This window comes from Pomacea canaliculata, linkage group LG1, assembly GCF_003073045.1.
Source record: "Pomacea canaliculata isolate SZHN2017 linkage group LG1, ASM307304v1, whole genome shotgun sequence".
Classification (NCBI taxonomy): domain Eukaryota; kingdom Metazoa; phylum Mollusca; class Gastropoda; order Architaenioglossa; family Ampullariidae; genus Pomacea; species Pomacea canaliculata.
Genome location: NC_037590.1, coordinates 25,297,447 through 25,311,132, shown reverse-complemented (window position 1 = coordinate 25,311,132; position 13,686 = coordinate 25,297,447). Strand labels below are relative to the sequence as shown.

Below are 13,686 nucleotides of genomic sequence, written 5' to 3'. Positions count from 1 at the left end.
CAGTGATTGGTCTTTCCAGACACACCCCCTTGTAGATAATGGCCCATATTTTGCATCATTTGCGCATGCTTCGTATACGTTTCCGGTGTTCCCGCAAGGCTTTGCATTATATTTCACTGGCTTCTTGGTGTACAGATTTAAAGTATGATGGAATACGAAATAGAAGAGGATAAATTGTAAGTTCTGGGGCTATGACAAGAAAAATAGTTGCATCTTTTTGCAAACTTGATGTCGCTGCATCAGTTCCATATATATTTTATTTTCCTTGTAGTCAATGACAACATGATAACTACTTGTTTTTGGAATATAGCTTAACATCTGATGACATCTTTCTTTATTGAAAGACTTTAAAAACACACACACTTCTTTCCTTTAACATTTTTATGCATATCAAAAGCCACTCACAAATGTAGATCTTTATTCATTTAGTTAAGAAAGGGTGTGAGTCAACGATTTACGTGCAGAAGTACGTTCTACATTTGTGCAAACGTCAGATATGCTGGTACACTTCGATATAATTTAAAATTCCCTCCTAGAGTCCAAGCATTTATAGCACTTGCAAACAGAAAGTGAGTCATTCACTACAACTCGGTATGCCCCAATTGCCTATAGTTAGCACGTGACCCAAACAACTGGTAGCAGGTGTCGGGGCGACGTGGCATTCTGTGTCAACTGCTTAGATGCCTATGGCCTGTGCTGCACAGAAAATGACAGCGTTAACGACCATTTTATAAACTATGGGCTGTACAGTGTCACAGCTGTTGGCACTAAGAGTTAGAGAAAGGCCTTTTACTCCGTGGCAGTGCAACAGGAAAAGTTTGGGAACAGTTTTAGTTCTCTATAGCATTGCACATGGATGCACAGCATGAATATTCATTAGTACCAACCATGGATTTTGATGATTTATATTCCGATAAAAATAAGCACCTCGCATTGCCATGGGAAGATTCAATGTAAGTACAGAACTTTGCTCAGCTTTCAAAATATTTGGAAATCACCATCTTGGCCTCATTATCCAAAAACAGGTTATTATTGCTTAATACTTGCCACAGTGTGGAGCAGTGTTTTATGCTGCATATCGAAGTGGTGGATGATTCTTTTTGCTTTAGGCCTAGGTGGGGTACTTGTAAACAATTGTGCATAACACTAATATCAGTATAAACATGCTTCTCTTGTCATGAACAGACTTGGGGTAGATGTAGGAGGAAACAATGAAAAATATAATGTTGATAAGTCCAGTGGTACTTGCTATCTTGTCAAAGCATTATGGGTAATGATGGTGTAGAATACATACCTATAATTATTCACATGTAAGACTAAGAAATATAAACATACTGCTCTTATGAAAATTGCACACCTTGTGAGATTGAGCTTGCTAAGCAGAGTACCTAACTGTAGCCGAAAGTGCAGACCTGTAACTGCTTAGCCAGTGATATATATACACACATACAGGTTAGACCACTTAAAAGTAGCATGCCTCCTATAAATTATAATATGCTCAGACAAGGCCTGCTACTTTGAAGTTGCGAACTTGGTGAGTGGTTCCATCTAAGCATAATGTTCTCCTATTAACCTTATTATTGAGAACATTTGTAACATTCTTATCTTATATCTTTAGCTATTTTTGCACCACTTTAGTTGCTATTTTCATTTTGTTGGAAGCTGTTTAAAGATCCAGCAAAATGTAAGTTTTTGTTTTTTTCCCCTACAAAATATACAAATTCCAAATCAAACGTATTACACCTTACTATTCTTAGAATGATAAAAAAAATGGCAAAAGCAGTAATGCATTACATACATCATTTGACATACATTACAAGTGTGGTGATTAGGATTTGGGTTTTCTTTCATGACCATGATTAATAAATAGTTAGAGACATGTCATTATACCTAATTTTTTTTTAAAATGAATGTTTATTTTGGCTGACCTTCATGCCTTTTACTGCTTGTGTACAATTATTGCCTATTCTCCCTAAGCCATTAAGTACTAATAAGCAAACTTAATATGCAAAGGGATGAACAGTTTAGTGCAGCTAACCATTTGATTTGAACAGTGCATATATTCATTTTCTTCATCATATTCAGTCAGATTACCTGCTTGTGCCTTAAAATATATAGCTTAAGTATCTTATTGTCCATGAAAATGGCAGAGCTTACTAACATGTGAAAGCTTTAAATTAAAAAAAAAAAGCCTGAACATACTAGGTTAATTGTTCTGGTTTAGACTGTTTTCCTGAACACAACGTTTTTTGAAAAAAAGCATTACTTCTTTAATTTTTTTTAAAGCCCACGTTAGGCTTTTGTGTATAGTAGGTAAATGGGCATAATTTTTGTAGTTTATTTGAACAGATCATAAGGACTAAAACAGTTATTTTCTCTTCACTACTTGCATAAGTTTGCTCGTTGTCAGATTAAATGCTTAGGCATAGTAAAGATGTGTCAAAGGCTTCATCATTAGAAGAAAAAAACTATAAATATAGATTGTACAGCATTTGGTGAATATCAGATTTTCTCTTATGTCTTACTTTCTCCTTCATGTACTATTTTCAGGGGTATGACTGTGACATCCGGGAGTGTTAGTTTGAAGAAGGACACTCAAAATTTGATTGGCATCAGCATAGGTGGTGGTGCTCCACTCTGCCCATGCCTGTATGTGGTTCAGGTCTTTGATAACACACCTGCTGCCAGGGATGGCTCTTTAGCAGCAGGTGATGAAATTGTTGGCGTTAATGGTCAGTCAGTCAAGGGACGGACAAAAGTGGAAGTTGCTCGAATGATACAGTCTGTTAAGGTATATTTCATTCAAAGAGATGTTACCTTACAAGTATTTGTTAGTTTCTCCTATCTTCTGACATTTTTTAAAATTCATTTTCATGTTTCTATATAATCATCAAGAAAAAAAATGAGATCATTAAGTCACTGTTAGCCATTTCCACATTTGCTTGGCCTGTGAGAAAATTATAATTCATATTTGTAATAAATGCAACCACTGTTAATGCAAGTTTTGACAGTGCAATATATCTCTTGTTTGCTTCAAAATGTATCCAGAAAAACTTTATTAAGACCTTCCATGTTATGAGCCCCCTCTTAGTTACAACCCAAAAATTTTTCACAGATGTATATCAATGTATAAATGTCATCTCTATTACGACTACCTCCCCATCCCAACTTGAGCGGTCCAGTGGCGCAACGGATAGCGCCTGTCACCAATACAGTGAAGGTTGGCTGCCCTGAGTTCATTTCTCGTCTCGGGCACGCTGATCTTTCTCTGCACGTGACATCTGTTTACAGGGCTGGCTGCTTGCCGTAATATAGCCTTAGTTGCTGACACGGCGTAAAACACCAATTCCCACCCCACCCCACCCCCCAACCCCCATCCCAACTTACAACCCAACAGTTTGTGCTCTATTACGACTTTTTTGCAAAAGTTGCGTGTGAAAAAAAAAATTAAGTGCCTTTTGAGATAGACTGCTTCCCCTAAATTGCAATTTTATGCAAAAATCATATGAAATAAGTGAAGTACATTTTGAAAGAGACTGCATGTTCATTGGGTCAGTAGTCATTGCAACCCAAACTATATCACTCTAGTCATGTCTACCCCACCCACACCTGAGTCAAATAGACCCTGTAATGTCCATACCGTCCTAACATTGAAAGTCCAGGCCCCCAAAAAATTGATCTCCGATAACAGGAGTAGCTTTTAGTGTCCGATATTACCAACAAAGCTATCGATTATTTAACAAGTTTATCCACCATCTTTCTGAACTAAAATGCCCACATGGCAATACACATTCAGAAAACAAATCACACAACGTCACAACAATTTTCTCTTGAAGTTAAATTATGGGTTTGTTTGGTTTTTTTTTTAAGCCTTTGTAATTATTCTTTAGGGTGGATGTTCTTATTAAATGTATATGCAGATATTTGTTGTCAGTACTCATTATTCATTTAGCCTGGTCGTGGACTGATTCAACTTTTGGTGTTGTTATGATGTGGGCTTATTAGATCATATGGTAAGATCAGTTCAACTCAGGAGATCGATATAACCAGGGCAATTTGGTTTTTGTCAAAATGTATAGCCACATGCGTCCACGAGTAACATGTTTTCCAAGCCCAAATAATCAGCTCTACTTTTTTCAAGAAACTTTTTGACATGAGCTGTGGAATGAGTAGATGTAGTACTAGCAATGTGACACCACTGCCTACCTTCTTTCACATTTACTACATGTTCAGTGACTGCTTCACTTTATTAATCTCTGACATTTTGTAATATCATAAGATGAAAATGTTGCCTGACAGCATCTTCGGTAATCATTCTTTTGATTGTGGTTTGATCTTGTTCCAATAAGTCTCCAAAGCTGCTGTAATCAAACTGCTGTAGATGGTTATGTTGATAAAATGCATCTTTCCATAAGTTCTAGTCTATTTATTTTTTTCTGACACTTAATGATCTACTCAACTATAGCAATCAACACTCAACAGCCTAAATACATTTTAAACATGCAGTTTGACAAAACATCCCATGCTGACACTGTTAAAATGTCAGAAATGGTGTTTTGATGGTCCATGTTGCAGCCAGCTCACAAAAAGGAAACACATTTTGGACTGAATTGTGCATAGACCTGATGATAAATTAGTGCAGTCAGACAGTGTTTTTCAGTATCTCTTGTCTGACCACTGTTATATACTCATTGAACTTGATTGTAAACATCTGTTATTGATCCCTGCTTTTAGACGCCCACTTAATGTTGACGAACAGGCATTCAAAGCACAACTGCACCATGTCCTCTACCAGTCACCATCCGTTGATCAGCTTAATTGTGTTCTTTGTAAAACTCTTGACAGTCATGTCCCAGCGTCTCAATGTCTGATGTGCCTGTTGAAATGTGCTTTTGGTACTAAGAGATCTGTGTTGAACTCTGTGAGGCAAAGATGAATTCTTTGGCATGCTAAATGTGTTTGGTTAAAGACTAGACTTGCCATGAACAAAAAGGTCTACAACTCTACAAAATGATGCATTAGCAAAAATGCATCCACAAGGCCAAGATACCATACCTTCAGTCCCAGATAACTAACTGCATCTCGTCCAAGAAACTGTTTGATATCAGCAGTTAAAGGACTGGGATGCAACAAGCCAACACCATTTCCCACTTCCTATCTTACTTCACAGCTACTACATATTTTCAGTGACACTGCCTACCTTACTTCAGGTTTTCGGGGACGATTTCACTTGCAATATTTCATACATTTGGTCATACCTAGATTCTCTATTTGTATGATGTTCTTTTACCCAAGTTCTGACTAGAGTAGATATCTGGCTTACAATGAAAGAAAAGATCTTCAGATCCCTGTTGTGTCTGCAGGGTGCAGCAGACTTTGTCAGGGCATCTGGATTTATTGTCTGAGCATTAGAAGGAGAAGAAGAGCTTCTTGTTCTCTGCACTAGCCACCTATCCATGCTTTAATTTCTTTGCAGGCTCCTTCCCTGACTACTTCTTTAAACTGCTCATACCGTTCATCCCTGCTCTTCAGAAACTAACCATCCCTGTCCCTATTGCAATAACATGGTCACTGACTTTCCAGTTTCTATGCAGCAAAACTCTTTCCTCTTCCATATCCATCATCATCATGGAATCCTTTAAATGTGCATAACAAAACTGATCTCTTTTATGAGCACTACTTCTAACAACAGTCCATATAATGTTAGTCCATCTACAAACCCTTTTTAATTTTGATATCTAATGGTTAACCTGCCTGCTTGTCTCCCTCAGCAATGTAATTTATTCTGTCATAACTGTTCCCTATTCCTCATTGCATCGTTTGTGTTTGCCTTTAAATACTTTGTCCATGCTGTTGTTTATTCTTCTATTCCTTTGTATGTTGTCTGTGCCCTGTTTTTTTCCTCAAACACTGAGAGCATGTTTCTTTACTAGTATGATCACACCGTATATAAATCACATTTTTTATCATTAATATGTCAAAATCTACTAAACCATCCTCACTTCTTAAACTTTTTCATTTCATTCTCTGGTTCAACTGGCTCTGAATGTTACTCTAATTTATTTAGTCCATGTCTTCGATGTCATGAAGATTTTGCCTGTCTCTCTGTTGTTTTTTTCAATCATTGTTTATAGATGCAGAGCACATGTTCATATGTGAGCATAAATCTGAACTTGATAAATCAAGCTTTTATTATTATTATAATAATTATTTATTCAAATTTAGGATGTATATGTATAGCATGCAGGTCTTTCTAATTAAGTGTCATAACTGCCTAACAGTAGTGTTGGTGTTCAGTAGATTGTAGTGTAGAGCAAACAGATGTTGAGTCAGCAACATAATTGTATTTTGAAGAGAATTATAAACAGTCATTATAATTTTTATACTGATAAAGCAGATATTTGTAAATTATAGTATATTGTTTCTTTTTATATTTGTGCATATTTTTCTTTCAGAATGAAGTCATTGTTAATTACAATAAGCTTCATGCTGACCCTAAACAGGGCAAGACACTGGACATAAGTAAGTTCAAATGATTAGATACATGTAGTGTGTATATGTAGGCTTTTAACACATGCATGTACTGTGTGACCATTATTTGACTCATCCTTCATTCCAAGTGATGACCCTATAAATGGAAAGTGACCTGGATGTTACTGCATTGATTTTTTAGCAGCGAAAAGGTCTGAAAGCTGATGAACTGTAAAAGTAATGATTGTTTAAAATGAAAGTGATTAAATATGCAATCTGTTCAACTCTCTTTACATTTTCGGTTCCAAAATCTTTTTTTTAACAAGCTTTAAAAATATTTAGCTTTTTTATAGTATTTTATTTGACAACACTATTTATTTTCAGTCTTGAAAAAGGTGAAGCACAAGTGGTTGAAAATATGAGCTCCAATACTGCTGATGCTCTGGGTCTCAGCCGAGCAATCCTTTGTAATGGTAAAGTTCTTATGGCACAGCACAGTTTGCTTGTTATGCTATACACATGCTTCCTTCCTCTCACTTTATATTGGCATTGACATCTACTGTCTGAATCAGGCTAGTGTAGACACCATAAAAATGACAGGTTAACTTTCTAAAAGGGCTATCAGTTAATTTAAGAAACTAGTGTAGTGTCATCTGCTTTTCTTGATTTGTGAATGCATTCGTGAATGAGTTGAAGTGTTTTGATCAAACGCTGTTATCAAAATGATGTGTTGATGAAAAGGGCTGTAGCTGTCATCACATCTTATGACTTTGGTGTAAAAACTTGGTGGGTGTAACAACTGTGCCAGAAAACCTAGCATGACATGAAAACATTTTAATTTTGAGGGACGGATTGGATCGGCATGGTTTGAGACATCGAACTATAAGGGCAAATTATTTAACCTAGGAAAAATGTCAAAAAACCTGCAAACGGCTAAAAATGCATCAGGCACAAACAGACATGCTTACGCACACATACTGTATTAATGCAGTTTCTGCAGTCTCTTACAGTTAGACTTTATGTTGAAGCTGTTAAGTTAAATAATGACTGGAATTAGCAAGGCAATGCCACTGCCCACTGCCTACCCTGCTTCACAGCTGCTGCAAGTGTTTCGTGATTATTTTGCTAGCAAGATATCAGACATTCAATCATATCATCCTTGGGCTCATTGTCGGCACCTTAGAGCATCTCTTGAGATATTCTCCTGTGATGCTCTCTGACCAACTTTTGACCAGTCTCTGAGGCCGATGTAAAGGCAATTCTTCTGAAATCAAACCCAACAACTTGCCAGTTATGACTCAATGCCCACAAGACTTCTTCTTTATTGCTTAGATGTTTGTTCAGGCTTGATGTCAATGTGTCGAACAACTACCTCCCAGTTTCTATAATAATGGAGAAAATAGTTTTGACACAGCTCTGGACCTGCTTACAAGAGCATCACCTTATCCCCCAAGCTCAGTCAGCATTTAGACCTCTTCACAGTACTGAAACTAATTAACATGACTACAGATATATTATCTTCCCTTGACAGTGGTGATGTTTCTGCCTTAACTCTGCTGGACCTGTCTGCTGCATTCAACACTATTGACCAGTCTCTGCTCCTTCATAGACTTCCCATCCTTTACGGAATTTCTGGATCCACACTAGCATGGTTCAGCTCCTTTCTCACTGATAGGACGCAGGCTATGTTTGATGATGGTCTGACATCTTGTCCTGCTTCCTGTTTGGGTCCCCCAAGGCTCAGTATTTGGTGCCGTTCTGTTCATTCTGTACACAAAATCACTTTCATCATGCATCCATTCTCACCAGGTTTCTCATTAATCATGTGCTGATGACATGCAATTGTACTGCTCTACTCCACTGCCCGAGTCTCACTCTGCTACCAGCACCTCGCAGACATAGAGGCCTGTGTTAATGATGTCAATGACTGGATGGTAACAAACAAACTTAAACAGCGATGATAAAACAGAAGCCCTTTTATGCTCAAGAAGAGGAAATCAACCTTCACTCGTTTGTCCGTCAGATGACATCAAGATGGGTGAACCAATATCAACTTTGCATCATCCATCAAAAATCTGGGATTCATTGTCACTGCAGACATGACTCTTGATAAGCAGCTTACAGCTGTCTGACAGTCTGCCTATTATGAGCTACATAAGATCAGTGCCATCTGTCACATTTTCTCTGCATGTGCTACCAACACTCGTTTGTTCGTTCATTTGTTCTCAGCTTGATTATGAGGGTGGCCTGGTTGAGTAACAGCGCCTGTTACCAATACAGTGAAGGTTGGCTGTCCTGCATTCAGTTCTTTCTCTGCATGTGGCATCTGTTTATAGGGCTGACTGCCTTGGCATGATATAGCCTTAGTTGCTGGCTCAACATAAATTACCAACCTCCCACTCATCCCTTTCAGCTTGTTTACTGCAACTCCTTGCTTGCAGACTGCCCTGCATGCACCTTCTTCATAAACTCCATAAAGTACAGAACTCCACTGCTTATCTGGTGTTTAGATATAGAAGTGGGACCATGTCACCCGTCTCCTTTGTTTTCTACGCTTGTTCCCCATCCTTTCTTGCATTCAGTACAAAGTGTCCATGCTGTGTTTTAATTTCTTTGCTGGCTCATGCCCTGACTATTTCTCTCAACTTCTCTTCCCTTACATCCCAGCCAGACAACTACGCTCTTCATCTGATGACAGTCTCCTGACTATTCCTGTCACAAGAACAAAACAATATGGGCAAGGATTTTTAGTTACTGTGCAGTTAAACAATGGAACTCTCTCCCTTTCCATATCTGCCACCTACTCACTATTGAATCCTTTAAATGTATATTGAAAATGCACCTCTTCCTTAAGCTTTACTTCTAACAATAGTCCACACAATGCTAGTCCTTTGTCACACCCTTCCCCCTCTTTTCCGTTTGTTGCTACTTTCCTGCTCGTCTAATCATGATACTCCCAGTCCTTGTTACTTGGTTTTCTTTGCATTTTCTGTATTTGTCCTTTATTCATCATCAGACCTGTTGTTTATCCTTCCATTGTTTGTTTTTTGTTCTTCTGACCCTCATGTTGTCCATGTGTTTTTCTGAGGAAGTGGCCTTAGCATTAAGGAAATGATAGAGTTATTAGGCTGGCCTTTCTTGTTGGTGTACAGATGGCCTGATCAAAAAGCTGGAGGAGATGGAAAAGACAGCAGAAACTTACAATGGACTCATCAACCACACCAAGAGACTGTTAAAGGCTACATTTGAGCTTTCACAGTCTCATAAAGGTGAGGATTGAACCTCTTGTTATGGGCTGTTACTTTATAGTTAATTGCTTTTCATGTACATAATAAAAAGTTTCAGCAGAATGATTTCCTCGGCTTGTGTGTCTATAGAAGTCTTATCTCTGTATGGCCTTATGCTTTCTGTGGGGTGATAGCAGTCATTGTCTCAATGCCTCTGCAGAGAGTGGTTCAACGTGATAAGAAGGCATAGCTGTTTGTCTAGTTGTATACCTTTCAGTTGTAAACAAATTGCAAAGTAATCAGCATATAGCCTTCATTTTGAATCAGAAATATTCATTAAAGATCAATAAAGATATCTCTTTTCCAAACAGAGAATTATATATCATCTGAGACAATGTCTTCCAGTTTCCAGTTTGACTGAAATAATGCTTGGTTTTATGACTGAAACCATTTCTCTTCTGCAGCATTTGGTGATGTGTTCTCGGGCATTGGAGTTCGTGAACCACAGCCTGCTGCTAGTGAAGCATTTTCTGTGTTTGGTGAAGCTCACCGCAACATGGAAAAGTTTGCTATTCACATGTTAAAGACTGTGAAACCAATGATCTCTGATCTCAACACCTTTCTGCACAAGGCAGTACCAGACACGCGCCTTACCATCAAGAAGTATCTAGATGCCAAGTTTGAATACCTGGTCAGTTGATACTTAGAAGAAGGAATGGGGTGAATGTGAGATGAGGGCTTCAGGTTGGACTGGAGTCACTGTTATTCTGTAGCTTTATCATTATGTTGGCAGCAAGCCAGTTGAGTGTGGGGTGGATAGTATTTGAGATGAGTGCATGTCTGAAACATACAGTTCATAGGGCAATACAAAAAAGTATGTTAAGACAAATCGTTTTAGAGATCAATCAAAAGTAGGATGCTCTCATCCTATTTTAGATTGACAGTCAAAGAGTAGAACTAGTGAGTCATTGTATGGAAAGTATCTTAATGCTTTTTCTTGTGCAGTCTGCATTGGTTTGATGAATAAGGTCTTGTAATTCAATGTATAATTGAAGTCATTTCCTGTATGTTAACAGTCATACTGCTTGAAAGTGAAGGAGATGGATGATGAAGAATACAGTTATGCAGCCCTGCAGGAACCCTTGTACAGAGTGGAGACTGGAAACTATGAGTACCGGTAAATTGTTATGAACATGTACTGTTTCTAGCTGAGCACAGATACCTTTAAGCCAGAGTGCTCGGAGTGTTCTGATGCTGAAGGAGGAAACAGGCTACAGATTGATTTCTGAGAGAAATGTCAAGTTTACCTGGGCAGCAGAGCTGTGCTTACCTTTAAGGTTCAGAATGTTTTCATACCATTTAAACAAAAAAAAATTAATATATGCCAGAAAATCTATTTTTCTTTTCACAGGCTTGTGCTAAGATGTCGTCAGGAAGCACGGTCTAGGTTTGCCAAGATGCGTTCCGATGTGCTGGTCAAAATGGAACTACTGGACCAGAAACATGGTCAGCAGTATTCTTGGCTTGTACTGGTGCTGTTGGGGAATAATCTACTCTGATGTGGCTTCAAATACCATTGTATTCCTTAACCAAAATAATTAGGCCAGGTGTCTTAACAGTTCAAAGAGTAGATTTTTGGATGTACTTTCCATGGATGTAATTTTTTTTACTCTATACTTTTGATGTTTTCTAGCAAGAACATGTATAATGAAGATGCTTTTATAAATAAAAAAGCAATGAGTAATGCAAAATTGTATTCTCATGCACCCACATTCTCCCTCCCCACCCAGTCTCCTGCATAAATGCTCTAGTGTTTGTTATTGAAAAAGCTAGTGTCTGTCTTCTTTTCATCAGTAACAACTTGTCTTTTTCAGTGCAAGACATTGTATTCCAGCTTCAGAAGTTTGTGACAGCCATGTCCAAGTATCACACTGATTGCCATCAAGCCATGGCTGGGGCTGTTGTCTTCCCCATTGAGGTGGATCTCACAAGAGGGACCTTTACATATGATACCTCAGGGCAGTTCAATGATGGACAGGATGATGACGAAGAGGAAGAAGTTGGAGTGGATGCATCTTCTACTGGTGACAGTAACAATACTGTTGCTGTAACTGGCAATCTCATCAGTACAGATTAGGACTCTGGGGTACAAGCTGTCGATTGATGCAATTGCACTTACTGATCTGTAGAAACTCTTCATTGTTGTTTAGTTCAGAGAAAGCATAAACTCTTGCTCAATTTGGCTTCAATGTGGTGATAACCTAACATCTCTGTCTACTGTGGTAGCAGCAGCTACATGGGAGAGACATTCCAAGTCTGGTTAGAATCTCACTAAAGATGAATATTTCTAAGGACCTGATCCGCTTTGGGGTTGTTTTTTTTTTTTTTGTTTTGTCTCAAGCTGGCCTGTAAGGTGTAGGCTTATCTTAATCTATGAGCAAAAGTTTCTCAGCAGCTTGGACTGGCAGTCACTAATTGCAGAAAGTTTAGTCTTCTTGTACTCGATGTCTATGCTACATTAGCACTCATTGAAGTCAGGGGAAGTGATGTTGACTTGTGACCATTGCTTTCTCCTTGGTGTTCCAGTCCCAAATCTGTGTAAATTGTTTTCCTGTCTGACACTTGTTGTTGCAAGTCTTTCATACCATTGTACATATACATTATAGTTTTTTCTTGTTTAAAGAATGATCCAGGAAACTTTTTTTTAAAATCAAGCACTTTTTAAATTTAATGCCTCATTTCCTTTATCAGTCCTGCTGTACGCACAGTTGATTCAGTTCAATGTTATCTTAAAATATGTTCATAGAAATGCTGTGTTAGAGAAAATTCTCTCATTATCAAAATTAACGTGCTTCCCTACTTACAAAGAGAAAAATTTGAGAAGCAGACTAGGCAAGACTGAGAATGTTGCTTATGATGATTCTGTACATCTATTTGCAAAATAACAGGATAAGTTTGAAACAGATGGTGCAAAGAATCCCATTAAAGGGTAGAGAATCTATAAATTTCGCAAGATACAATACTCTGGAAAGTAAAAGCTTGCTCTTTCAAATCACTCATTTCCTTTTTTTAAATTCAATGCTAGTGCTGTGGTACATGGATTCCAGTGTTACTGATAACACTTGCTGATCATCCTCAAATGTAATATTAAATAAAATTTGACCATTCCCAAGTAGAAAATCTACTGCCACATTAAAACAGATATTTTGCTTGAAATTTCATGTTGGAGATCAGCCATGGTGGAAATGATTTTTTTCACAACTTTTAATTGACCTGAAGATATTTGGGTAATAGCATCATTCCATGCTGTGTTGGGTTTAAGTTACTAGTTTAAGCACAGAAGTGTGCCTCAGTTGTTGAGAATGTAGCAACATGGCAGTGGGTGGCTCACAGCTCATTTGGCCATGCAATCTGACCATGAGGGGGTATTGGCGTTTTTCGCCAAGCCAGCAACTAAGGCTATTTCAACACAAGGCAGCCAGCCCTGTTAACAGATGCCACACATGCAGAGAAAATCGCACGCCCGGGAAGAGAACTGAACCCAGGACAGGTAATCGTCACTGTATCTGTAACACCTGGATGGATCGCAGACAATTTTTTTTAAGAATGAGGCTATCAACAGAACAGCTTCCGGTTTAGCAAATAACAACAATGGCAAAGTCTGGGAGATTAACAATAAAACAAACAGGAGGTGTTGTGTGGGTCGGTGTCAAATATTTTGGTGTAAGTTTTTTTTTTTTGCTTCCGCGGGCTGGTATATCCAAAGAGCAAGATGAGTGGTGAGCAGCTTCATTCATACTCTAGGCCATTCAGATAAAAGTTTAAATCTATTGAACCAAGATTTGTTTGAAGTGGAAGTCTCAATTGCTCACCAAGACTTGCAGCAGAGAACTTGGGCAGCCTCTTACCAAAATTGTGGTTGATGGATGTGGGCAAGATGAAGAAAACCTCCCCCCCCCCCCCAAAAAAAAAAGTGCAACCGCCAAAA

General features: G+C 38.2%; 1 protein-coding gene across 1 annotated transcript; it reads left to right on the top strand.

The window, feature by feature from the left end:
* The first annotated feature begins 600 nt into the window (after positions 1 to 600).
* LOC112557153 (PRKCA-binding protein-like) lies at positions 601 to 13,672 on the top strand. Its single transcript, XM_025226814.1, is given in 10 exon segments — positions 601 to 953; positions 2,551 to 2,791; positions 6,456 to 6,522; positions 6,856 to 6,873; positions 6,876 to 6,944; positions 9,624 to 9,740; positions 10,163 to 10,389; positions 10,775 to 10,875; positions 11,110 to 11,204; positions 11,573 to 13,672. Coding segments are annotated over 10 exon segments (1,299 nt in total). The 5' UTR covers positions 601 to 852; the 3' UTR covers positions 11,836 to 13,672.
* Positions 13,673 to 13,686: the final 14 nt, after the last annotated feature.